This window comes from Monodelphis domestica, chromosome 8 (genome assembly GCF_027887165.1).
Source record: "Monodelphis domestica isolate mMonDom1 chromosome 8, mMonDom1.pri, whole genome shotgun sequence".
Taxonomy (NCBI): domain Eukaryota; kingdom Metazoa; phylum Chordata; class Mammalia; order Didelphimorphia; family Didelphidae; genus Monodelphis; species Monodelphis domestica.
This window is the reverse complement of record NC_077234.1, coordinates 12,233,041-12,260,948: the sequence shown is the minus strand read 5'-3', so window position 1 is coordinate 12,260,948 and position 27,908 is coordinate 12,233,041. Positions and strand designations below refer to the sequence as shown.

The following is a 27,908-nucleotide window of genomic DNA, read 5'->3' as shown; positions in this document are numbered from 1 at the left end:
ATCTTGCATTTCTGGTATAAATCCCACCTGGTCATAATGAATAACCCTTGTGACATATCTCTGTAGTCTCTTTGCTAGTAATTTATTTAAGATTTTTGCATCAATAATCATTAAGGAAATTGGTCTGTATTTTTCTTTCTCTGTTTTTGGTCTTCCTAACTTGGACATCAGCACCCTATCTGTGTCATGAAAAGAATTTTGTAGGACTCCTTCTTTTCTTATTTTACCAAATAGTTTATGTAGTATTGGGATTAATCGTTCTTTAAAAGTTTGATAGAATTCACTGTGAATCCATCTGGCCCTGGGGATATTTTTCCTTGGGGAGTTCATGATGGCTTACTAAATTTCTTTTTCTGGTATGGAATTATTTAAGTATTCTATTTCCTCTTTTGTTAATCTAAGCAATTTGTATTTTTGTAAATATTCAACCATTTCATCTACATTATCAGATTTATTGTCACATAATTGGGCAAAATTGCTCCTAATGATTGCTTTAATTTCCTCTTCATTAGAGCTGAAATCACCCCTTTCATTTTTGATACTGATAATTTGATCCTCTCTCTTTTTTTAAATTAAAATAACCAATGTTCTTTTTTATTCATTTGTCTGTTTTTTATAGAACCAATCCTGGTCTTATTTATTAGTTCAATAGTTCTTTTTATTTCAATTTTATTAATGTCTCCTTTGATTTTTAGGATTTCCAAATTAGTCTTTAATTGTGATTTTTAAATTTGTTCTTTTTCTAGTTTTTTAGTTGCATGCCGAGTTCATTGATTTGCATTTTCTCTATTTTATTGATATAAACATTCAGAGATATGAATTTTCCACTAAGTATTACTTTGGCTGTATCCCATTAATTTTGATATGTTGTCTCATTGTCATTTTCCTCAATAAAATCAATGTTTGAATGATTTGTTCTTTGACCCACTAGTTTTGAAGAATTCAATCATATAGTTTCCAATTAATTTAATTTTCCTCTCTATGAACCCTTATTGATTATCATTTTTGTTGCATTATAATCTGAAAAAATTGCATTTATTATTCCTGCTTTTCTGCATTTGTTTGTGAAGTTTTTATGTCCTGGTACATGGTCAATTTTTGTATCTGTACCATGTGTGCTGAAAAGAAGGTATATTCCTTTATATCCCTATTCAATTTTCTCCAGATATCTACTAAAACTAACTTTTCTAAAATTTCATTCACTTCCTTTACTTCTTTCTTATTTATTTTTGTTTAGATTTATCTAATTTTGATCAGAGAAAGTTGTGATTCCCTGCTAGTATAGTTTTACTGTCAATTTACTCCTTAAGATCCTTTAGTTTCTCCTTTAAAAATCTGGATGCTATACCTTTTAGTGCATATATGTAAAGTACTGATGTTACTTCATTGTCTATACTACGTTTCATTAAGATGTAATTACCTTCCTTAACTCTTAATCAAATCTGTTTTTGCTTTATCTTAGCCTGGGATTATGATTGCTACTCCTGCTTTTTTTGTCTCAGTTGAAGATCAATGGATTCTGCTTCAGTCTCCTACCTTTACTCTATCTGTGTTCTGCCTGCCTCGAATATGTTTCTCGTAAAGAACATATGGCAGAATTCTGGTTTTTAGTCCTCTCTGCCACCCACTTCCATTTTATGGGTGAGTTCATCCCATTTACATTCATAGTTATGGTTACCACCTGACTTATTTGATTTTTTAAGTCCTTTTTGAGTTCTTCCAGTTCTTGAGACCAATTTCTATTTTTCTTTTAATTTTTATATGTGATTTCTTGAATCTCACTGTCCCCAAACTGATTTTGTGTTTTGCTCTTTGCCTCCATAGAAATTTTATAGGGTCATATGTTTATTTGCTCTTTGCTCATTTTCCCAACTTTTTTGCCTATGGATTGGGAATTCTAAAAGCTGCCAATTTTGTCTCCTCTGCTTATAGCAGAACTCAGTTCTGTGAACTATTTTGCCTTGGGGTTAGTTCTTCACCATAATACGGGCTTGAAAGGGCAAAGCCATATGGACTTCTGGGCCTCACTGTGGGGTAGTGACAGGGCCTGGGTCTTCAAGAGATGTGTGTGGAGTGTAGAGTGCTCTGTTTTTGGTATAGCCATGGTCCTGGGATCCTGTAATTCGCCTATGCCCAAGCACAGTATGTAGAAGAGTGGTCAGCCAGCACTCCTTTGTGTGTAGGTTTTCTTCCTGTTTCCTCTTATCCCATGAAAGTCAACTCTTTCTGTCTACCTTTCAAGTTGAATTCAGTGGAAGAGCCTCCTCACTGTCTTGCTGTTGATTTTTGACTTCTATCATTTTGAGACACTTTTTTAAAGATTGATTTGGACAGATTTTCAGAGTGGTTTCAGCTTTTGCTGCTACTAAGCCACCATCTTGGCTCTGCCCTTCATTTACACTTAAATTAATCTATCATTAACCCAAGGTCTCTTTGTTATTGAGACAAAAATTCAGGTTTCCAGAAATATTTGAGTAGAATATCAACAGAGGATTTTTCAGTGCCTGTTAACAAATATGCTCTGGAAGGGGAAATTGGGGAAGACACACTTTTTCTTGGAACTCCTTCAGTCCTTGAGGAGGTCAGTATACCTTCTGGATGGTATCAGCCTGAATTTTCAGCTCCAAGATGTCTATTGGACATATGGTCTTACTCCATCTTCCCTCTCTCTTTTCACTTGTTAACTCTGAACTGCCTATTATTTCCAGCTCAGCTTCAAGTGGTGCTACTCCTTCCTCTTAGCCCTCTAAATCTCTCTTGATTCTGAGTTCAATCTCCCAGTTTTACACTGGACTTTTATATTAGAGAAGATCCACAGAGAATGTTTTCTTAGTCAATCCTTGTACTCTTCCCATCAATAGTTACTCCTATTTATGCCAAGTCTTAAGACACTAAATCTAAAAAATTTTATTGGTTTGTTGATGGAAACTTGTTCTTGCCACATTAAGTACTTTTTAATTTTTATAAATTGGAATGGGATGAGTTGATTGATTGGCCCTATCAACATCCCACTCACATTTATCTGAGCATAGATCCTTGATGAACATATGCATATGGACAAAGAGAAAGAGAGAATACAAAGATAGATATAGATATGTGAACCATTACAGAATAGCATCTTTTCTGTGCCTTGTGCTCTTAGAGAATTACCTAAATCACAGAGAAGTTAAATGATTTGTGAAGTCAGTATAAGTCAGACAGGATTTGAACCCAAGTTGTCCTACCTCCAATTCTGACTATGTGTTCATTATGTTATGCTGCCTCTCTATGTAAGTATGCATATTATTCATATATAACACATTTCATATATTATATATTTTATGTACAAAGTTTCTAGTACATATTATATCATATGTTCATTATAGAATTCGTTATGTAGAAATATTGTACATACATATATTATACGTATATATAAATATCCACATGTGCATATATGTAGATATATATGTATAAAACAACTGTGTGAAATGAAGTAAATGAAATCCAAACCTGTCTCAAGGCCTTCAAGACATCTTTAAGGGTGTAGAGATGGTCACTTTGAGATTGGTAATTAAATTGTTCGACAGCGTTGTTCAGGACTGCTTGCAAATCTTCATCATTGGCTGATATGGGTCTATAACATCCAAGGCATGGAACATTAACTGCAATAACTTCATCATTCACTTTATTAAAAGAGAAGAAAAACACAGAGACTTGGCCTTAATGAAGTCAATAAGAAATGATCTTCAGCTTCTGACTTTCAGACACATTGGTAGAGGCATGATTACCAGTCAAGAAAAGAGATAAGATGGAGGAGTAACAGGATGATGCTGTAGCCTGACTACCCCAACACATCCTGTTCACAAAGATCTAGAGCTTCATTGGTGAAGCAGTGGCATGCATGCACAGCTGGCACTCAGGGAGCTGCTCTGTTCCCCTCTTCCCAGCACCCAAGGACATTTTTACATGCCCCACCCCCCTGTCCAGCTGACCAAAGCAAGTACTTTCTCTCAACTCTCTCCAGTAATGGGAGGGCTCACAGACAGCTTGAATTTGCCCTCTGGGTACTCAAACTAGAAAAAAGTTTGCCAACCCTGATCTAGATAATGCACCAAACCAAGTCCTGATTAGAGAAAAAACTGAATAATTATAGTGAGTCATTAATTAAAAGCAATAAAAATGGAAACTGCATTTTGCTGAAAGATATCATAGATCATCAATTAATATAAATATTAAAAATATTTACAGCAAATGGCATAGCAAGTAAATGCTTAAAGAATAAATTAAATGAGTTAAAGGAAGAAATGGAGAGGAAAACTATAATAGTGTGAGATCTTTGTTTGCCCTTCTTGAATAAAGCTAACCAAAATTAAACAAAAAAGAAATGAAGGAACTGAAAATAATTTCAGAAAAGTTAGATATGATAGACCACTGGAGAATATTGAATAAAATAGAATGGAATATAATTATTTCTCAGTTGTACATGGTACCTTCACAAAAATTGACCATGTATCAGTACATTTAAAAAAAGCATCACAAACAAATGCAGAAAAACAAAAATATTAATGTTGTCTTGGATAGGCTGTAATAAAACTGTATTTAATATAGGGCCTATAAGACAAAGATTAAAAACTAATTAGAGATTAAATAATTTAATCCTAAATATTGGGTGAGTCAAAGAAAAATTGCTGAAACAATTATTTTCATTAAAGATAATGAGAGCAATAAGATAACATTCTAAAATTGTGAAATACAGTCAAAATAGCACTTAGGGGAAATTTTATTTTTTTTAATACTTTAATTAACAAAAGAGAGAAATATATTGACAAATTAGGCACACAACTAAATAAAAACCTAAAAATTGAACAATTTTTTAAAAACCCTTTAAACACCAAGACAAAAAATCCTGAAAATTAAAGAAGAAATTAACAAAATTGAAAAAATATTAAATAAGTAAAAGTAGAAGCTGTTTCACTGGAGTCCACGAGAGGGAGAGAAATAAAGCCCAACAAATAAATAAACTATTAGCTAACTATTAAACAAAAGAAAAAAAAACAAAGTACCAGTATTAAAAAAAGGTAAATTTGTAACCAAATCAGAAGAAATAAAAATTACCAGGAATTATTCTGCCCAATTATACATCCATAAAACAGACATTCTAAATTAAATTAATAAACATTTTTAAAATATAAAATCCTCAGATTAACAGAACAGAAAAGAGAAGACAAATAATCTTCTTATAATAAATAAATTGAATGAGTTATAACTGAATTCCCAAATAAAAACCACTAAGAACCAAGTAGATTTACAAAAGAATTCTATAAAACAGTTAAAGAACAATTAATTCCCATACAACATAAGCTATTTGAAAAACTAATAAAAGAAAACATCTTGTCAAAGTTTTCCTATGACACAAATATAATCTTAAAGTTTAAACCAGGAAGAGTAAAACTAAAGAAAGAAAACTACATACAAATATTCCAAATGAGTATTGTTGCAAAAATTATATACTATGATCAGAATAGATTTATCCCAGGAATGCAAGACTGATTCATTACTTGGAAAACCTTAAATATTACTGACCATATTAATAACAGGAAAAATAAAAATCATATGATGATATAAATAGGTAAGAAAAAACTTTCACCAAAATACATCATCCATTCCTGTTAAAAACACCAGAAATCAGGGGCAGCTGGTGGTTCAGTGTTTAGAGAACTAGGTGGAGGGAGGTCCTGAGTTCAGATGATACTTCCTAACTTTGAAGCCCTGGGCAAGTCACTTAAACCCTATCATCTAAACCTTATAAATGCTCTTCTGTCTAAACATCAATACAAGGTATTAGTCTAAGATGGAAGGTAAGGATTAAAAAAAAAACACTAGAAAACAAAGGAATAAATGGAGCTTATCTGAAAAATGATATAAACCTAAATCTAAAACCCAGTAAGCCTTATCTATGAATAAACTAGAAGCTTTTTTAATAATGGGTAAAGCAAGGATGTCCACTATCACTGTTATTTTTCAATATAGTCCTAGAAATGCTAGCTATACTAAGATAAGAACAAGAAATAGAAAAAATAGACATAGACAAAGTACAAACAAAATTGTCTTTTACAAATAATATCATTGTTTTCTGAAAGAATCCAAGAGAATCAAATGAAAATTAATCAACTCAACAATTTAACTAACAAAGTTGCATGACATAAAATAAACCCTCAAAAATCATAAAACACTTCTCTGTTATCAATAAAACTCAGCAGAAAGAGATAGAGGAATTCATTTTAAAATAACTACAAACAGTATAAAACACTTGGAACTCTACCAATCGACACACTCAGAAATCATATGAATACAATTACAAAATATTCTTCACTCAAATAAAGTAAAATCTAAATAAGTGGAGACTCACAGGTGGGTCAAGCCAATATAATAAAAATGTCAATTCTGCCTAAATTAAGTTTCTTATTCAGTTCCCTACCAATTGAACTACAAAAGAATTACTTTATAGAACTAGGAAAAATAATAGCCAAATTCATCTGGTATAATAAAAAAAAAAGTCAAGAATATCAAAGCAATTAGTGAAAAAAAAGTTGGAAAGAAGAGCACCTAAAAGTACCAGATTTCAAATAAAACTACAAAGATGGTCCTGCATCAGTGACTCCCCCTATTCCACAATCAAAATCAAAGTTCTTTAGAGAGACCTTGGAAATGTTATTGAAACATTTCTTTTGACTTCCAACCATGGCACTGGCTGCACTTTCACTCAATCCCCCCAGCTCATTGGTTGAGGTGGGGAAATAAGAATACTCCTCGCTCTCCATTGCCACTTCCAGGTTCTCCCTCTGTCATGATCATTTCAGCATTTTCTCCTCTATTGAGGTTCACTAATTCCATCTCTAGTGCCCAATCAAAATTCTGATAGTTCTTGTCTACTGAGCCCCAAGACACATTACCCCTCTTTGCTCAATAGTATCACAGTTTTCCTTCCCATGTTCTGCCCTAACACTAGGTAACATATACTTTGATAATCCCTTAAGCACCTCAACCTCACAATCCATGACTCTTTCCACATGATCTAATACTCCAACGCATTTTGACCACATAGAGATAGTCCTAACCTTGATCTTGTCATCACCCATAAATCATCACTTCCATACTCATGAACTCTGAAATTACTTTGTCTAATCACAAACTCCTTCATTCCAACTCTATCTCTGCCTTACACTGACAATTTCTATTTCTCAATCACACCATGACCTCCAATTCCTCACCTCTTCAATTCTCTCCAAACCATCCACTCTGCTCTAGCCATATTCTCCTTTATTGCCCATTCATTCACTTTTGTTGAACCAGTTCAACTCTATTTTGTCTTCTTCTCTTGAGTACTTTATCCTCTAACAATATTGTCAGCCTCAGTCTTGGATTGCTCCCACCATCTACTGTCTTCACTCCTATGCATATATTGCTTCATAAAGCTGGAGAAAATTGCCAAACTCTGCTAACTAGATCCACTGAAGATTTATGTTACATAATCTAAACAACTCTCATAAAGGTGGAGTTTTACACCTCCCTAGTTAACTGTTAACTCACTATTCCATTCAGCACAGTGACTCTTCCAAACTTTTTTTCATCCCTCTTGAGACCTCCTATGGCTCCCTATTCCCTCACTCTCTCAGTCAAAACTTTGCCTCATATTTTACTGGAAAAAAAAAATGAGCCCATTTGTGGAGGGCTCTCTCCTCCCTCCTGCCTCATCTCAAGTCTCCCATATGGCCCTATATCCTCCTTCACTCCTATGAGGTGGACCTTCTCCTTGCCTTGCCAAGGCAAATCTCTACCTGCCCAAGTGATCCCATTTCATCCCATCTCCTCCAGCAGACTGACTACTCTTTGTCATCCCCACTCCTTCACTTATCTTTAATCCCTTCCTTTCTACTGGCTACTTCCCTGATAACCTATAAACATGTCTCCCAGTCCTGAAAAAAATTCTTATTTGATCCACCCACTCTCACTATTTTCTCATATCTCTCCTAAATTCTGCAGCTAAACTGAGGTCATTTACAATAGCTTCTCGTTGTAACATTTTGTTGCCTTTTTTCGTCAGAATTTGGTCTTGTTTTTGTAGAAAGGCATGTTGGGTGATTTGGGCAAAAATGCTTCCTATGACTCTGCCATCTTGACTACACCTGACTCTGGGCATTTTCACTGGCTGTCCCCATGCCTGGAATGTTCTCCCTCATCTCCGTCTCCTGGCTTTCCTGAATTCCTTTGAGTCTCTACTAACGTCTCCCCTTCTACAGAGTCTTTCCCTTTCTCTCTTCATTCTAGTGGCATCCCTTAATTCAGGGGTCCCCAAACTATGGCCCATGGGCCACATGCAACCCCCTGAGGCCATTTATTCAACCCCCACCACACTTCTGGAAGGGGCACCTCTTTCATTGGTGGTCAGTGAGAGGAGCCCTATATGTGGTGGCTCTGCAAAGCACAGCATCGCTCACATACAGCACTACTTCCGGTGACATCATCCTTTGCATGGCGCCTTGTTCTGAGAGTAACTGAACAAGAACGAGGCGCCTCACAAAGGATGATGTGGCTGCACAATGGAAGACATCAGCCTGGTGAGAGGCGATTTGGGGAGGGGATTCTATACTGTGTATATACTGCTGCCCCGTATAGTGGTGGTGGCCAGCGCTGTAGCCTCTGCTATCCCAGACAGCAGTATGCAGATTTGTTCATAGTTTGTTTTTTATAGTCTGTCCCTCCAATGGTCTGAGGGACAGTGAACTGGACCCCTGTGTAAAAAGTTGGGGGACCCCTGCCTTAATTGGTCATTTCAAATTTATCCTATACATAACTTGTTTGTACTTATTTGTTTCCTATTGTCTCCCCCATTCACCTGCAAGTGCCTTGAGAGCAGTGAGCATCTTTTTCTTTCTTTGAATCCCCAGAACTTAGCATCATGCCTAGCACATGTTGTTCAGGTGTATTTCAGTTGGTCAGACTCTTTAGGACCCCATTCAGGGTTTTCTTGGAAAGGATGGTGGCATGATTTTCCATTTCTTTCTCCAACTCATTTGACAAATAAACTGAGGCAAATGGGATAACATGACTTGCCAAGGACAAGCCAGCTGGTAAGTGTCAGAGGCCAGATTGGAATTCAGGAAGATGAGTTTTCCTAATGCCAGAGCCAGAGCCAGAACTCTTTCTACTGCACCTCCTAGCTGCCCCAATGCACTCCACGAATGCAGAGTGATATTGGCCTTGTGTGGAACATCTGCCCTAATCACATACCTGGAATGATTTTGCAATGCTGTTCAGTGATGGTGAATTCATTTTCATTGTGACTCTTCACAATGGCTGTGCATTGTCCCCGCTCCTAAACATGAAGAATGGATCAAGAATTTTTAGCCACAAATTCAGAAATCCACTTGAGAAGAACCTTCTGGCCATGGACTGAGTGATGTAATGACATGACTATATTGGACTTAAAGATGACTGACAGCAATATAGCAGATGGACTGGAACAGTGAGATACTTGAGGCAGAGATAGTAATTAAGGGACCATTGCAATAATTTGGGCAAGTATTAAGGAAGAGCTGAACTAAGGGGGCAGCTGAGTGAGCAGAGAGAAGGATTAAGATAAGAAAGATGATGGAGAATGAGAAACAAGAACTGGTCATTTGGGCAGGGGAGAGTGAGGAGTCAAGGGTGGTGACAAAGATACAAAGCTTGGAGACTATAATGTCAGACAGAAATGGGGAAAGTTTTAAGGGAAACTTAATGAGTTTAATATGGGGCATGTTGAGTTTGAGATGCCTCTGGGAAAAGCAGGTTGAAATGTTCAATAGATAATTAGTGATGCAGGATCAAAGCTCAGAGAAGAAAGGCTGTAAATGTAAATCTTTGAGTCATATGCATACAGATGATTATTGAATTAGGTGATTAACCCAAGGTCATACAACTAACTTGCATAAGTAGAACTTGAACCTAGGTCCTCTGACTCCAGATCCAAGGTTTATCCTACTCCATCAAGGAGAAGTATTGAATGAAAGTTATTATAAATGGTGAATTTCTGAGTATGATTCTTCCCAACTCTGGAAGTAATGCCTCTTCACAGAATACCTTGGGACTCCATCTGGTAGACTCTCCTCTTGCTTCTACACTGGATCTTAGTGGTTTGATGTTCTTGAAGATTATGCCAGTGTAACTCAGGATCTGGCAAGGTCTACCAAGATGGCAAATACATACCCAGGGATGGACCTGTGGTCTTGTCGGACTGATGGTCTATCATCTCCTTATCTGTTCAAGCTTAGGTTAATCATATGGTGATTAATTTTTCAGGTCCAGTCACCCAAGACCTTCTATTAAGTTGGTGAAAAGAGGATCTACATGAATGGAATTAGAGAACCTCCAAATATTGAAAAGCAATAGAGCAAAAACATACCGATATTGAATGATAAAATAGAAAGCCATTGAGAAATCTAGCCCAAAAGCCTTATTTTTCTATTTTTCTCAGAACATTGCATGTATCCCCAGTCGGAGAGAGAAGCTGGTACGAGCCTCATCAAATCTTTTTGCAGCAGTTGCCAACTTTCTGGCCTCACAGATCAAGTGTCCTGTCTTCCTCACTGACTCCTTCATCACTTCCCTTTCATTCCTGTCTAAAGCCATGGTATAATCATGCTTATTTGATTACAGAGAAAGAAAAACATTTAAGTTTAAAAGAGATCGCCAGAATACTTTTTAAGTTTGTCCTCCTTCTGTTGGGTCCTGTAAAACTAAGTGGAAAAATTTTCTTCCCTTCTCTCACCAAAGTGTAAATTACAAAGGGAAAATCAGATATATAAAGAGTAAAACAATTTTACCTTATTTAAGTCCTTTTTGATGCCACATTCTTTCCAATTTTTGCCCATCCTGACGTGGCAGTCGCCCTCTTGGATATTATAGGTTACTGTAAAGGTACGCTGACTGGATTCCTGTACGAAATAGTAAAAGCACATTGTGTCAGGCTGGAGCAAAAAGGCAAATTTAGGAAAACCCCTTCCCCAAAGCTTCCTTATGATGGTACTGATACACATCTATTGTGGATTTGACCTGGATGATTTCAATTCATAGAACATGAGACCTCTCCATCCCAACCTTCCTCAAATTGTACTTACCTGTGCCCACATTCTTCCCTATCAGTAGAATATAAGGTCCCTGAGGGCAGGGACCATTTATTTCATTTCTAACTTCAGATCCCCAGCACCTAGCACAATCCCTGGCCCACAGGAGACACCTAATAAATGTTGGTTGAATTAAAATAAAATTTAGGTTGTCTGGTGCAGCTTGGTGACTCAGTGGTGATGAAAATCTGATAAGGAAAAGTGGTACAAAAAAAGTTTAGTTTTTAAAAAAATAGAACTGGCTCATGGTTTTCATCCAGGGAGTATGGTCTCTCCAAAATCAGTCCTTCTGGAGAAGCTCATAGCAGTCCTTCATATCTTTCCTCTGGCATCACGTTCATGCTTGTCTGCTGGACTTTCTTTTTGTGGGATTAATTCAGAGATCTCTTACTTCATTCAATTAACTACTATCATCTATCATCATGGTCAGTGTCTTTTTATACTAATTTTTAATTTCTTCAATAAAACAATTGAAATTGAATGCTGATAAATTATAATGACCAAACTTGGCCCCAGGGAGAAATGTGAAAAGTATCCTATTTTATTCTCTAGGAAAATACAGTCTCAGGAAGGACAAGTATTATTTCTTTGTTTTTATTTCTTGGAATCCCCAACACTTGGACAATGTGTTATATACAAATGGTATTTAGCAGGTTGTTTTGTTTTGTTTGTAATCAAACTGATCTGGAGACAAAGAAGTGAGGTTCAAACATTGCCTCTGTGTGACTTTAGGAAAGTCCCCTCCCCTCTTTGGACCATAGTTTCATCATGCACCACATAGAAGTGAGGTTGAAATGGCTGCCCTCTGAGATTCATTTGAACCTTAATCTAGAAATTCTATGAAATATGGCAAGTATTTATTGGGAGAGAGAAACATGGATCTTTCATCTTAAATCTTCTCATATTCTGTAAGGAACGTGTTATTCCTTTGATGGTTTTGTGAAAAGCAGGCCTAGTAGCTGCCCACCATTGGTGTCTTCCATGTTTCTGTCATTCCAGTTCACAGGGTGACTTGAGTCACCTGAGGAATAAGGGCTAACATCAGTTGAGTTCCTTCTCACTGGAAGTCTTCAAGCATAGGTTGGATGGATGCTCTTCAGACACCAAAGAAAGGGATCTGGATCACGTATAGGTTGGAGCAGATGGCCTCTGTCATTCCTTCCAGTCCTGAAACTCTTTGACTCTGTGATGGTTACTTTTGAGTGTAAGATATTCCAGGCCATAAAGCCAAACTCTTCCAACTTTACTCTTAATACAACTTTAAAACAAAGCCTCAAATTGAATTTTGAAGGGGCAGTCAATAAAAAAATCAGAGTGGAAAAATTCTAGTCCAAGACAACATGGGAGGTTGGAAAGAGAGATCTGTGGCCTGGGGAAAGGATGGATAAGCATCAGTGGTAGGGCTGGGTGGTCATGACAGAAGTGGCAGTAGCAGCTTTGGGAGCTCACAAGCTGGAGACAGTAAGGGGACCTGGCAACTGGTCAGAAAGAGACTAAAGAAGACCTCTGTGCTAGCACAGGATGCAGGACCAGATATTCCAAGAAGGAATAGGAGCAATATCACTTGCAGTCCCAAGGGTAGTATGCCATGAGAGCAGCACTAGCTCTGAAAACAACTGTTTGAAAAAGTCTGAACCTTAAGACAATCACACACACACACACACACACACACACACACACACACACACACACACACACACGGAGGCAATAGACTCCAACATTAACACAAAGTTCCAAATCAATAATAAATGGGATGGAAAAATGAGCAAACAACAATAGAAAAAAAAAGAACCCAGCTATAAAAATCCATTGTGTTTGCCCAACTATATGCCAATAAATCTAATCATCTAAGTGAAATAGGTGAATATTTACAAAAATAAACGAACCAGATGAACAAAAGAGAAAATAAAAATTTAAACAACTCTATCACAGAAAATGAAATTGAACAAACCATCAAAGAATTCCCTAAGAAAAAGGCTCCAGGGCCAGATAGATTTATACATGAATTCTACCAAACAATAAAAGAAAAACTAACTCCAATACTACATAAACTATTTGGAAAAATAGGAGAAGGAATTCTTCCAAACTCTTTCTGTGACCCAAATATGATACTGATACTTAAACCAGGAAGAGTTAAAACAGAGAAAGAAAACCATGGACAATCTCTCTAATGAACATTGATAAAAAAAAAATTTAATAAAATATTATCAAGGAGATTACAGCATTAAATCACAAGTATTATACACCATGATCAGGTGGGTTTTATATCAGGAGTACAGGGATGATTCAGAAGTAGGAAAACTATTAGCAGAATTGATCATATCAATAACAAAACAATATAAATCATATATTTTGATAGATATGGGGAAAGCTTTTGACAAACTATAATACCCATTCCATATTTTTTAAAAATTAGAAAACACTGTAATAAATGAAGCTTTCCTTAAAGTAATAAATGGCATAAATCTAAAACCATCAGCTAGCATTATCTATAATCAGAATAAACTAAAACCTTCCTAATAATATTAGAGGTGAAGCAAGGATGCCCATTATAACCACTGCTAATTATTGTACTCAAATTGCTCGCTAGAGTAATAACAACAGAAGGATAAATTGAAGGGATTATAATATACAACAAGGAAATAAAATCATCACTCTTTGTAGATAATATGATAGTAAACCAAGAGAAACAAAAAAATTAATAGGAATAATTAACAACTACAGGAAAGTCTCAAGATAAGAAATAAACCCACATAAATCATTAGCCTTTCTATTGACCACCAACAAAGCTCAACAGCACAAAATAGAAAAGGAGATGCCATTAAAAATAACTGTAGACAATATAAATTACCTGGAGTCATGCCTAACAAAACAAGACCATCAACCATCACTTTTCACACAAATAAATACCAAAACAATTGGAAAAGCATTAATTCCTCATGCATAGGACAAGTTAATATAATGAGAATGACAATCCTAACTAAATTAATTTACCTATTCAGTTCCATATCAAACTACTCAAAAAATATCTCATAGAACTAGAAAAAATAGTAATAAAATTAATCTAGAAGAACAAAAATAAAAAATATCAAAAGAACCAATGAAAAATATGAAGGAAGAATGAATGCCCAGGCAAACCAGATTTTAAACTATACTATAAGGTGTTAATCATCAAAACAATTTGGTACTAGCTAAGAAATAGAGTAGTGGGAGCCAGCTGGGTGGCTCAGTGGATTGAGAGTCAGGCCCAAGAGCTGGGAAGTCCTGGGTTCAAATATGGCCTTAAACACTACCTAGCTGTGTGACCCTGGGCAAGTCACTTAACCCCCATTGCCTAGCCTTTACCAGTCTTCTGCCTTAGAACCAATATCCAGTATTGATTCTAAGATAGAAGGTAAGGGCTTTAAAAAAAAAAGAAATAGAGTAGTGGATCAATGGAATAGGTTAGGTAGTAAATTTCCATAGCAATTTAGTGCTCAATAAACCATTTCAATAAGCATTTGGGGAAAGAATTCATTATTTGACAAAGATTGCTGGGAAAATTGGAAAACACTACATCAGAAACTAGGCATAAACCAACATTTCACTCCATATACCTAAGAATAGAGTCAAAATGGATAATTGATCTAGAAATGAAGGGTGACACCATAGACAAATTAGGGAATACAGAAAAGCATATCTGTCAGACTCATGAATAAGGGGAAAATATATTACCAAATAAGACATAGAGAATATTATGTAAAATGAGATAGACAATTTGGATCACATTAAATTTAAAAAGGTTTTGTATAAACAAAACCAATACAATCAAGATAGGAAGGGAAACAACAAATTTTTGAAGAAATTGTATAGCAAGTATCTTTGACAAAGATCTCATTTCTCAAGTATATTGAGATCAATTTATAAGACTACAACACATTCCCTAAATTTAAAATTGCCAAAGGATATAAACAGGCAGTTCTCAGAGGAAGAAATTGAAATAATCCATAATCATATAAAAAAATGTTCCAAATGACTATTGATTAGAAAAATGCAAATTAAAAAAACTCTGAGATACCACCTCACACCTTTCAGATTATCTAACATGACCAAAATGAAAATGAAAACCAAAAATGAAAATGATAAATGTTGGAGGGGATATGAGAAAATTGGGACACTGATACACTATTGGTGGAACTGTGAGCTGATACAACCATTCTGGAGAGCAATGTGGATCATGACTCAAAGGGTCATCAAACTATGCATACCCTTTGACCCAGAAATACCACCGCTGGGTCTAGATCCCAAAAAGATCAGAAATAAAAGGAAAGGAACTACCCTCATAAAAATATTTTTAGAAATTCTTTTTGTAGTGGCAAAGCATTCAAAACTGAGGGGTTGTCCATAACTTGGGGAAGGGATGAACAAGGTGTGGTATGTGGTTGTAATGGAATACTATTGTGTTATAAGAAATGATGAACAGGATGAGTTCAGGAAAAAATGGAAAGACATACAAACTAATGAAAAGTAAAGTAAGTAGAACTGAGAGAGCAATGTATAAAGCAACAGAAATAACATATAATGATCAGCTGTGAATGTCTAAACTATTATTAGCCAAGCATGTTCCCAAGATATACAGAAGGGGACACTTCCGGTCAAGATGGCGGTGTAGAAGCAGCGAAAGTTCAGACCTCGGAAACCCTTCCTTACCAATCGCAAACAGAGTGCTCCTAGGACACCAAAATTCAAGCTGAACAACAGGATAGACCTGGGGAACCCTCCTCCTGGACCTGGATCAAAAGGTGCCGCACCCCAAAAGCCAGAACCCTAGATCACTCAGATCTAAGGGGTAGGCAGAAGGAAGGTCCCAGGACCCATCCCCCCAACCCAGAGTGCTGAGCCCATGGCAGCAGCGGGAACCTCAGCGTTCTGAGGACTCACCTTGAAAGCAACCTGAGCCAATCTCTGGGATGCCCAACACAGAAGGCAGGGAAACATAGAGAGAAGGGGGAAGCCTGTAGACCCCTGGCTGGGTCCTTCCATCTGAGTCTCAAGGGAGGTCCCAGCTTTAGGGCACCAGCTGAACCCAATCCCATCAGGAGCCCTCAGAGCTACTGAAAGTACAGAAAACTCAGGGCTGGCAAAGGGGTTGCTCCAAAGAGCTTACCTTGAAAGTAAACCAGGCCAGTCTCCGGGCATTCAACACAGACTGTGGAGGAGGAGGTTGTTTTGCTTCAGGGCTCATTCGGCCCAAACCAGGTGAACCTAATCCCATCAGGAGCCCTCAGAGCCCAGGCAAGCCACGACCCCTCCCCCCTTAGAGAGCAGGGTCTTCCGAAAAAACTGAAACCTAGAGGTGGAGTCAAGATGGCAGCCTAGAAGGAGCATAGACCTGGCAGCCTGGCCAGAGCTTTGGAAATCCTCCATATTTGCTCCAGCCATCCAGGAAGTTTAAAACTCAGAGTAAACCCAGCCCAACTAAGCTGAACTCAATCCCATCAAAAGTCTCCAGAATGCAGGGAAGCCCAGGCTCCCCATCCATCCTCATTGACTGTTGGACTTTAAGCCAATCAAAAGCCTCCAGAGGACAGGAAAGCTCAAACCCCCAACAACCCTCCCCCAGAGATTATACCAAGAGATCTTCTGTTAAAACTCCAAGAGGGTAGACTGATATAAGTCCCCAAAAAACAAAAAAAAAAATGAGAGGAACAAGAGTACAGACAAATACGGGGAGTAAAGAAGGGGTGAATTTGAACAAACAACAGAAACAGAAGAAAGAAACTACAATAGACAGCTACTACTCAGCAAATGGAACAGAGGGGGAGAGATCAGCAAATGATAAACCAGAAATCCCAGCGAATGGATACAGGCTGTGGAAGAACTCAAAACACAACTAAAAGAGGCTGAAGACAATTGGGGAAAAAACTTAAAAATTAAGATAAGTCATCTGGAAACAGAGGCACTTGAACTAAAACAAGAAAATAGTGTCCTGAAAGCCAAAATCATCCAGCTGGAAAATGAGGCAAAGGAGATGAAAGATGAGACAAAGGAGATGAAAGACAAGGTAAAGAGGATGAAAGACGATCTTCAAAGAAAATCAGACCAGAAGGAAAAAGACAACCAAAAAGCCAGAGATGAAATCCAATCTTTAAGAACCAGAGTAAAACAACTAGAATCAAGTGACCTCACAAGGCAGCAGGACACTATAAAACAAAACAAAAAGAATGAAAAAATTGAGGAAAATGTGAAGCATCTCATTCACAAAACAGATAATTTAGAAAATCGTTCAAGAAGAGACAAAAAGAAAAAGCCTGGACATAATACTAGAGGAAATTATCCAGGAAAACTGTCCCAAGATCCTAGAACAAGAGGGGAAAGTGGAGATTGAAAGAATCCACAGATCACCCCCTGTATTTAATCCCCAACTGACAGCACCAAGAAATGTTATAGCCAAATTCAAAAACAATCAGATGAAAGAACAGATATTACAAGCTGCCAAGAAGAAGCCATTCAGATACCATGGAAACACAGTGAGGATAACACAGGATCTGTCTGCATCCACACTGAAGGACTGAAAGGCATGGAATACGATATTCCGGAAAGCAAGGGAACTATGTCTACAGCCAAGAATAAAATACCCATCCAAACTGATTATATTCTTACAGGGGAAATATGGTCATTTAACACAACAGAAGAGTTCCAAGCATTCATAAATAAAAATATTCAAAAATAAATTCATAAATAAATAAAAGACCAGACCTGAACAGAAAATTGGAAGTCCAACCACAGAACTCAAGAGAATCATCAAAAGGTAATTAAAAAAGAGGGGAAACAACAACAAAAAAATTTTTAAGAGACTCAATAAGTTAAAATGATATGTATCCCTATAAGAAAAGAGGTCATTGGCAACTCTTAAAAATGTTGCTATCACCTGAGCAGCTAGAAGAACTACACTCAGAGGGAACAGTGACAAGCTGTATAGGATGAAAGGACAAGACATAAATAGGTATATAGATATATGCATGCATAAATACATATACATGTGTATGTATATATATATACATGACTAAAGCTAAAAAAGAAAAGAGGTTATGACTAAAAGAAATGGGAAAAGAAACAAATGGGGGTAAATTTATATGTCACAAAGAAGCTCATTGAGGGAGGGGGAGAACATCGATACACTGGAAGGGTAAAGAGGTTGGAGACAGGAAATGCTCAACTCTTACGTACTATGAAACTGACCCAAAAAGGGAAGAACAATCCAGCCCACTGGGGAAGAGAATAGATTTGCGCCCTATAGGGGTGTAGAAGGGTAAAAAACAGACTGGTGGGGAGGGAAGCAGTACAAAGGAGGGGAGGGGGGAATTTTAAAAAGACTACAGGGGAAAATAAGGGAGGGAATAAGAAGGGAGAGGGGTGGAAAGGGAAGTACAAGGGGGACTGATTTAAAGTAAATCACTGGACTAAAAGGTAGAGCTGAAGAAGAAAGGTTAGAATTAGGGAAGGATATCAAAATGCCAGGGAGTCCACAAGTGACAGTCAAAACTTTGAACGTGAATGGGATGAACTCACCCATAAAACGTAGACGAATAGCAGAATGGATTAGAATCCAAAACCCTACCATGTGTTGTCTTCAAGAAACACACATGAGGTGGGTAGACACCCACAAGGTCAGAGTTAAAGGATGGAGTAAGACCTTCTGGGCCTCAACTGACAGAAAGAAGGCAGGAGTGGCAATCATGATATCTGATAAAGCCAAAGCAAAAATAGACCTGATCAAAAGGGATAGGGAAGGTAAATATATTTTGTTAAAAGGGACTTTAGATAATGAGGAAATATCACTAATCAACCTGTATGCACCAAATAATATAGCACCCAAATTTCTAATGGAGAAACTAGGAGAATTGAAGGAAGAAATAGACAGTAAAACCATATTAGTGGGAGACTTGAACCAACCATTATCAAATTTAGATAAATCAAATCAAAAAATAAATAAGAAAGAGGTAAAAAGTGAATGAAATCTTAGAAAAATTAGAATTAATAGACATATGGAGAAAAATAAATAGGAATAAAAAAGAATACACCTTCTTCTCAGCACCACATGGCACATTCACACAGATTGACCATACATTAGGTCACAGAAACATGGCACACAAATGCAAAAAAGCAGAAATAATAAATGCAACCTTTTTCAGACCACAAGGCAATAAAAATAATGATCAGTAATGGTACATGGAAAACCAAATCAAAAACTAAATGGAAATTAAACAATATGATACTCCAAAATCAGATAGTTAGAGAAGAAATCATAGAAACAATTAATAATTTCATCGAGGAAAATGACAATGGTGAGACATCATTTCAAACCTTTTGGGATGCAGCCAAAGCAGTAATCAGAGGTAAATTCATATCCCTGAGTGCATATATTAACAAACTAGGGAGAGCAGAGATCAATCAATTGGAAATGCAAATAAAAAAACTCAAAAATGATCAAATTAAAAACCCCCAGCAGAAAACCAAACTAGAAATCCTAAAAATTAAGGGAGAAATTAATAAAATCGAAAGTGATAGAACTATTGATTTAATAAATAAGACAAGAAGCTGATACTTTGAAAAAACAAACAAAATAGACAAAGTACTGGTCAATCTAATTTTAAAAAGGAAGGAAGAAAAGCAAATTAACAGCATCAAAGATGAAAAAGGGGACATCACCTCTGATAAAGAGAAAATTAAGGCAATCATTAAAAATTACTTTGCCCAACAATATGGCAATAAATACACCAATTTAGGTGATATGGATGAACATATACAAAAATACAAACTGCCTAGACTAACAGAAGAAGAAATAGAATTCTTAAATAATCCCATATCAGAAAAATGAAATCCAACAGGCCATCAAAGAACTTCCTAAGAAAAAATCCCCAGGGCCTAATGGCTTTACCAGTGAATTCTATCAAACGTTCAGAAAACAGCTAACTCCAATACTATACAAACTATTTGACATAATAAGCAAAGAAGGAGTTCTACCAAATTCCTTTTATGACACAAGCATGGTACTGATTCCAAAACCAGGCAGGTCAAAACCAGAGAAAGAAAACTATAGACCAATCTCCCTAATGAATATAGATGCAAAAATCTTAAATAGGATACTAGCAAAAAGACTCCAGCAAGTGATCAAAAGGGTCATCCACCATGATCAAGTAGGATTTATACCAGGGATGCAGGGCTGGTTCAATATTAGGAAAACCATCCACATAATTGACCACGTCAACAAGGAAACCAACAAGAACCACATGATTATCTCAATAGATGCAGAAAAAGCCTTTGATAAAATACAACACCCATTCCTACTAAAAACACTAGAAAGCATAGGAATAGAAGGGTCGTTCCTAAAAATAATAAATGGTATATATCTAAAACCAACAGCTAATATCATCTGCAATGGGGATAAACTAAATCCATTCCCAATAAGATCAAGAGTGAAACAAGGATGCCCATTATCACCTCAACTATTTGACATTGTACTAGAAACACTAGCAGTAGCAATTAGAGAAAAAAAAAGAAATTGAAGGCATCAAAATAGGCAAGGAGGAGACCAAGTTATCACTCTTTGCAGATGACATGATGGTCTACTTAAAGAATCCTAGAGATTCAACCAAAAAGCTAATTGAAATAATCAACAACTTTGGCAAAGTTGCAGGATACAAAATAAACCCACATAAGTCATCAGCATTTCTATATATCTCCAACACAGCTCAGCAGCAAAAACTAGAAAGAGAAATCCCATTCAAAATCACCTTAGACAAAATAAAATAATTAGGAATCTATCTCCCGAGACAAACACAGGAACTATATGAACACAACTACAAAACACTCTCCACACAATTAAAACTAGACTTGAGCAATTGGAAAAACATTAACTGCTCATGGATAGGACGAGCCAATATAATAAAAATGACCATCCTACCCATACTTATCTATCTATTTAGTGCCATACCCATGGAACTCCCAAAAAATTTCTTTACTGATTTAGAAAACACCATAACAAAGTTCATTTGGAATGACAAAAGATCAAGGATATCCAGGGAAATAATGAAAAAAAAACACAAATGAGGGGGCCCTTGCAGTCCCAGACCTCAAACTATATTACAAAGCAGCGGTCATCAAAACAATTTGGTACTGGCTAAGAGACAGAAAGGAGGATCAGTGGAATAGACTGGGGGAAAGCGACCTCAGCAAGACAGTATACGATAAACCCAAAGATCCCAGCTTTTGGGACAAAAATCCACTATTCGATAAAAACTGCTGGTAAAATTGGAAGACAGTGTGGGAGAGATTAGGAATTGATCAACACCTCACACCCTACACCAAGATAAATTCAAAATGGTTGAATGACTTAAACATAAAGAAGGAAACCATAAGTAAATTGGGTAAACACAGAATAGTATACATGTCAGACCTTTGGGAGGGGAAAGACTTTAAAACCAAGCAAGACATAGAAAAAATCATAAAATGTAAAATAAATAATTTGGACTACATCAAATTAAAAAGCTTTTGTACAAACAAAACCAGTATAACTAAAATCAGAAGGCAAGCAACAAATTGGGAAACAATCTTCATAAAAACCTCTGATAAAGGTTTTATTACTCAAATTTACAAAGAGCTAAATCAATTATTGTACATAAAATCAAGCCATTCTCCAGTTGATAAATGGGCAAGGGACATGAACAGGCAGTTCTCAGCCAAAGAAATCAAAACTATTAATAAGCACATGAAAAAGTGTTCTATATCTCTTATAATCAGAGAGATGCAAATCAAAACAACTCTGAGGTATCACCTCACACCTAGCAGATTGGCTAACATGACAGCTATGGAAAGTAATGAATGCTGGAGGGGATGTGGCAAAGTAGGGACACTAATTCATTGCTGGTGGAGTTGTCAACTGATCCAACCATTCTGGAGGGCAATTTGGAACTATGCCCAAAGGGTGATAAAAGACTGTCTGCCCTTTGATCCAGCCATAGCACTGCTGGGTTTGTACCCCAAAGAGATAATGGAGAAAAAGATTTGTACAAGAATATTCATAGCTGCGCCCTTTGTGGTGGCCAAAAATTGGAAAATGAGGGGATGCCCTTCAATTGAGGAAAGGCTGAACAAATTGTGGTATATGTTGGTGATGGAATACTATTGTGCTCAAAGGAATAATGAACTGGAGGAATTCCATGGAGACTGGAACAACCTCCAGGAAGTGATGCAGAGCGAGAGGAGCAGAACCAGGAGAACATTGTACACAGAGACTAATACACTGTGGTATAATCAAACGTAATGGACTTCTCCATTAGTGACGGTGTAATGTCCCTGAACAATCTGCAGGGATCTATCTAGGAGAAAAAACACTATTCATAAGCAGAGGACAAACTGTGAGAGTGGAAACACTGAGGAAAAGCAACTGCCTGAATACAGCGCTTGAGGGGACAAGACAGAGGAGAGACTCTAAACGAACACCCTAATGCAAATATTAACAACATGGCAATGGGTTCGAATCAACAACACATGTGATACCCAGTGGAATCACGCTCGGCTATGGGGGGTGGGGGGGAGGAAAAGAAAATGATCTTTGTCTTTAATGAATAATGCATGGAAATGATCAAATAAAATATTATGAAATTTTTTTAAAAAGTTATACAGAAGGGACCCATGATGAAAAATGCTATCTACAACCAAAGAAGGAACTGTTGGGATCTGATTGCAGATCAAAGCATAATATCTTCCACTTTTTTCCCTTCATGAATTTTTTATTATATGTGCAATGTGTCTTTTGCCATTGCATAAGCAATATGGAAATATATAGTACGTGCCAGCACTGGCATAACCTATATTGGACTATTTATTGATTCAGGGATGGGTACCAGAAAGAACTCTCAAATAAAAATGTTAACTGGACACACACTCAACAAGGATTCCTAGAAAAGCTCAAAAAGGATTTTCAAAATCAAATAAGAGTCATAGAGGAAACATTAGATAATTAAATGAAAGCAAGAGAAGAAAATTGTGGAAAAACAATTAACAGCTTAGTAAAAAAAAGGCACAAAAATATTGAAGGAAACAACTTAAAAAATAAAATTGGGCCAAAGGAAAAAAGAGGTGCAAAAGGTAACTGAAGAAAATAATTTCTTAAAAAATAAAACTGGCAAGTGGAAGCTAATGATTCCATATGAGAAATCAAAAAACAACAAAAATCAAAAGAATGAAAAAATAGAAGAAAATATGAAATGTATCATTGGAGAAAAAACTTACTTAGAAAAGAAATTTAGGAGAGATAATTTAAATATTATTGGATCACCTGAAATCATGATCAAAGAAAGAATATAAACATCATATTTCAAGAAATTATCAAGGAAAACTGCCCCAATAGCCTTGAACCAGAGGATAAGACAGAAACTGGGGAAAAAATCCACCACTCATTACTTGAAAGAAATCCCAAAATGAAAACTCCCAAAAACATTATAGCCAAATACCAGAACTCCTTTGCCAAAGAGAAAATGCTTCAGTCAGAAAGAAATCATTCAAATATCATGGAGCCATTGTCAGGATTATACATGGTTTAGCAGCTACCACATTAAAGTATCTAAGGCTTGACATACAACATTCCACAAGGCAAAAAGACTGGGATTGCAACCAAGAAAACTACACAGCAAAAATGAAAATAATTCTTCAAGGGAAAAAATAGATATTTAATGATGTAGAATACTTTCAAGCTTTTCTGATCAAAATACCAGAGATGAGTGGAAATTTTGATTTTGAAATATGATTCAAGAGAAGCACAAAAAAAAAGGTAAATGTATAAAAAAAAACCATAGGTGACTCTGTAAGGTTATTCTTTTACTTTTCGATATAGGAAGATGATACCTATCTTCTAAGGGCAGTTAGAAGGGTTCTACCTAGAAAGAGGGTGTGATGATATAGGAGGATAAAGAAAAATAGATAGCTAAGAAAGAAGTATACTGTGAGAGAAGGGGGAAGGAAAAGGAAGAATCAGAAAAATTATCTCACATAAAAGAGGCATGCAAGAAAGAGCTTTTACATTGGAAGGGGAAATGGTGGGAGGGGAGTAGGAAACACTTGAACTTCACTCACATCGAAAATCAGTTTTAAGAGGGAAATGTATATGTATATTCTCTCTAACCCAACAGGGAAGCAAGAAGAAAAGAGAATGAGAGAAAGACAGAAGAGGTCCAGGATAAAAAGAGGGGGTGGGGGAAGGATAACCAGAAGAAAACAGAAATGGAAAGAAATGCAAAGATATTAATCATAACTAATTGTGAATGAGATGAACAGGAAGCAGATAGCAGAATGGATAAGAAATAAGAATTCAATAATATGTTGTTTTTTTAAGAAACATACTTGAAATGGAAGGACGTACCCACAATTAAAACAAGGGGCTGAAACAAAATCTGTCAAGCAGCAGCTGAAGTTAAAAAGGCAAAGGTAGCAGTCATGATTTCAGAAAAGATGGAATAAGCAGGAAAACTACATCTTACTAAAAGACACCATAAGGGGCAGCTGGGTAGCTCAGTGGACTGGGAGACAGGCCTAGAGACGGGAGGTCCTAGGTTCAAATCTGGCCTCAGACACTTCCCAGCTGTGTGATCCTGGGCAAGTCACTTAATCCCCATTGCCTAGCCCTTACCACTCTGTTGCCTTAGAACCAATGTACAGTATTAATTCCAAGACAGAAGGTGAGGTTTATAAAAAATAAAATAAAAAATAAAAGACACCACAGACAATGAGGTAATAACAATACTAAAAATTATGAACCAAATGGGATAGCATCCAAATTTTTAAAGGACAAATTACATGAATTGTGGAAGTAAAACTATACTAATGAGGAATCTCAAACTTCCCCCATCACAGCTACATAAATATAACTATTAAATATATAGCAAAGAAGTCAAGGAGATGAATAGAACCTTAGAAAAGTTAGATATGACAGATCTCTGGAGAAGACGGTGGTAATAGAAAGGAGTATACCTTTTTTACTCTGTGCATGGCACCTTTAAGAAATTAATCATCTGTTAGGGCATAAAAATCTCCAACCAAATGCAGAAAAGTAGAAATATTAAATGACCACTTTTCAGACCATCATTCAATAAAAAAATTCATTTAATCAAGGGCCATGGAAGCATAAATTAGAAGTTAATTCAAAATCAAAGAATCAAGTCCTAAAGAATGAATGAGTCAAACAGCAAATCATAGAAACAATCAACAATTTCATTAAAGAGAATGATCATGAGACCACTTTCCAAAATTTGTGAGATGCAGTCAAAGCAATACGTGGGGAAAAATTTAAATCTATCAATGTGTACATCAATAAAAGAAAGAAAGAGCAGATCAATGAATTAGACAAGCAACTAAAAAAATTAGGAAAAGAACTAATTTGGGGGCAGCTAGCTGACTCAGTGGGTTGAGAGTAAGACATACAGATGCAAGATCCTGAGTTCAAAAGTGACTTTAGATATTTCCTAGCTGTGTGACCCTGGGCAAGTCACTTTACTGGCATTGCTCATTCCTTACTGCTCTCCTGCCTTGAAACCAATACCCAGTGTTGTTTTTAAGATGAAAGGTAAGGGATTTAAAAAATAATAATAATAATTTTTTAAATATATACAACTGAATGGAAATGCTGAAAAAATCAAATGAATGATTAATGAAATTGAATGTAAAAAATCCCATTGAATTAACAAATAAAACTGAGCCGGTTTTATGGGGGGTGGGGACAAAATAGATAAACCATTGGTTGATTTGATTTTTTTTGTTTGATTTGATTTTTTAAAAAAGAAAGAAGAAAAACAATTACTATATCAAAAAAAAAAAAAAGGGCAGATGGGTTGCTCAGTGGATTAAGAGCCAGGCCTAGAGTTCAGAGGTCCTAGGATCAAATCTGACCTCAGACACTTCCCAGCTGTGTGACCCTGGGCAAGTCACTTAACCTCCATTGCCTAGCCCTTACCACTCTTCTGCCTTGGAGCTAATACACAGAATTGATTCCAATATGGAAGGTAAGGGTTTAAAAAAATGAAAAGGGTAAATGCACTACCAATGAAGATGAAATTAAAGCAATTATTAGGTGTTATTTTTCCCAATTATATGCCAAGAAAACTAAAATCTAAGTAAAATGGACATTTACAAAAATATTAACTGCCCAAATTAAAAGAAGAGATAATAGACTTATGTAACCTTAGAAAGAGAAATTGAACCCTAGCAATAGAAAAAGACTTCAAACAAGCCATTAACTGCTCCCTTAAAAAAAAAAAACTCACAGAACCATATAAATTTATAAGTGAATTCTCCAAACATTTAAGGAATAACTAATTCTAAAACTATATAAACTATTTTTAAAAATAGGTGAAGGTCTTTTACCAAATTCCTTTTAGGACCCAAATATGATTATGATGCCTAAACCTGGGAAAGCAAACACAGAAAAGAAAACTATAAACCAATTTTCTTAATGAATATCAGTGACAAAAATTAAATAAAATAATAGCAAGGAGATGACAACAATATATCACAAATATCATACGCTATCATCAGGTGGGATTTATACCAGAATGGTTCAATTTTGGGGAAATTATCAGCATAATTGGCCACATCAATAAGAACACCAAAAATCATAGGATTGAATTAATAAATAAATACAGAAAAAGCTAAGACCACTGACTGTAAAAAGAGGACTATCTTGGAAAAATAGAGGGATCAGAATGTGCCGGAAGTTTTAGAGCCAGTCAGAGGAATTTCTATTCTATCCTAGAGGCAATAGCAAGCTAGGAAAACTCTCTCTGGTGGGAAGTGCCACGTTCAGACCTGTTTTCGAAGATTATTCTTTTGGTAACGGGGAAAGGAAGGAATGGAGAGGAGAGAAAATGAAAGGCGGGACTCCAGTGAGGTGGCGTAATTAATAGTCTATCAAAGAGATGAGAGGGGCCAAAGTAGACTGGAAGCCATGTGAGTGGATAGAAAGGGAGGAATGCAAGAGAAATTATGGAGGCCGAGTCAATTAGACTTGATGGCGGCTTACCTACGTGAACTGAGAGAGAGAGGAGCTGAAGAGAACTGCCAGCTTCTAAACTTGGGTACTTGGAAGGGTGGTTGTGCCCATTACAGAAAGAAGAGTGGATTTGGGCGGTATGATTGGGTTGGACATTGGTATGTTTCCTTTGAGGCATGGAGGGGCGTTAGCGGAGCACTGGGGTGGCCCCTGTTACACCACGGCAGGACAGTCGGTAAACGGAGGCCAGGATGTGGCCAAAAAGGTCACTCACTCACCGTCAGGGAGACCGCCATTATTTGGTGCAGGACAAACTGGTTGCCTGATGTCTTTTGGTTGTTGTATTCCGTCAGTGCCGCGTCCATAGCTCGGAAGACATCATTATCCTGGCAAGAGACTTCAGACTCTCCCTGGACGTTCAGCTGACTGGTAACAAGCAGGAGGACCACAGCCAGCTTCATCTTGCGCTGTCCAACACCTCTCCGGCTCCTGAGGGAATTGTGTGACCCGGGCTGCAGATAGGGACTCTAAATCCTTCCCTCTACCGCGCTCCTCTTTCTCTCCCCTCCTATGGGGTCCTCTGGGTGTGTGTTTCTCCAGGCTCCCTCCTCCTTCTTCCTCTCTTCTTTTCTGCTGGTCTCTGTTTTTCAGTCATCACATAGGAGTAGCTTTATTGCTCTGCCCTGATGGCATGGCTAGATTCCTGGGGCTACAGACACTGCAGGACTCAGAGAGCCTGA

At 36.8% G+C, this 27,908-nt stretch overlaps 1 protein-coding gene across 1 annotated transcript in view; it reads right to left on the bottom strand.

Moving 5' to 3' along the window:
- Positions 1–27,908, bottom strand: part of KNG1 (kininogen 1) — a 42,218-nt gene extending 14,310 nt beyond the window's left edge. The window contains exons 1-4 of the mRNA XM_016425319.2: positions 27,447–27,908; positions 10,845–10,955; positions 9,271–9,355; positions 3,490–3,662 (exon numbers count right to left, since the gene is read on the bottom strand). Coding sequence (XP_016280805.2) covers positions 3,490–3,662; positions 9,271–9,355; positions 10,845–10,955; positions 27,447–27,629 — 552 coding nt within the window. The 5' untranslated portion in view covers positions 27,630–27,908. The remainder of the gene's footprint in view (positions 1–3,489; positions 3,663–9,270; positions 9,356–10,844; positions 10,956–27,446) is intronic.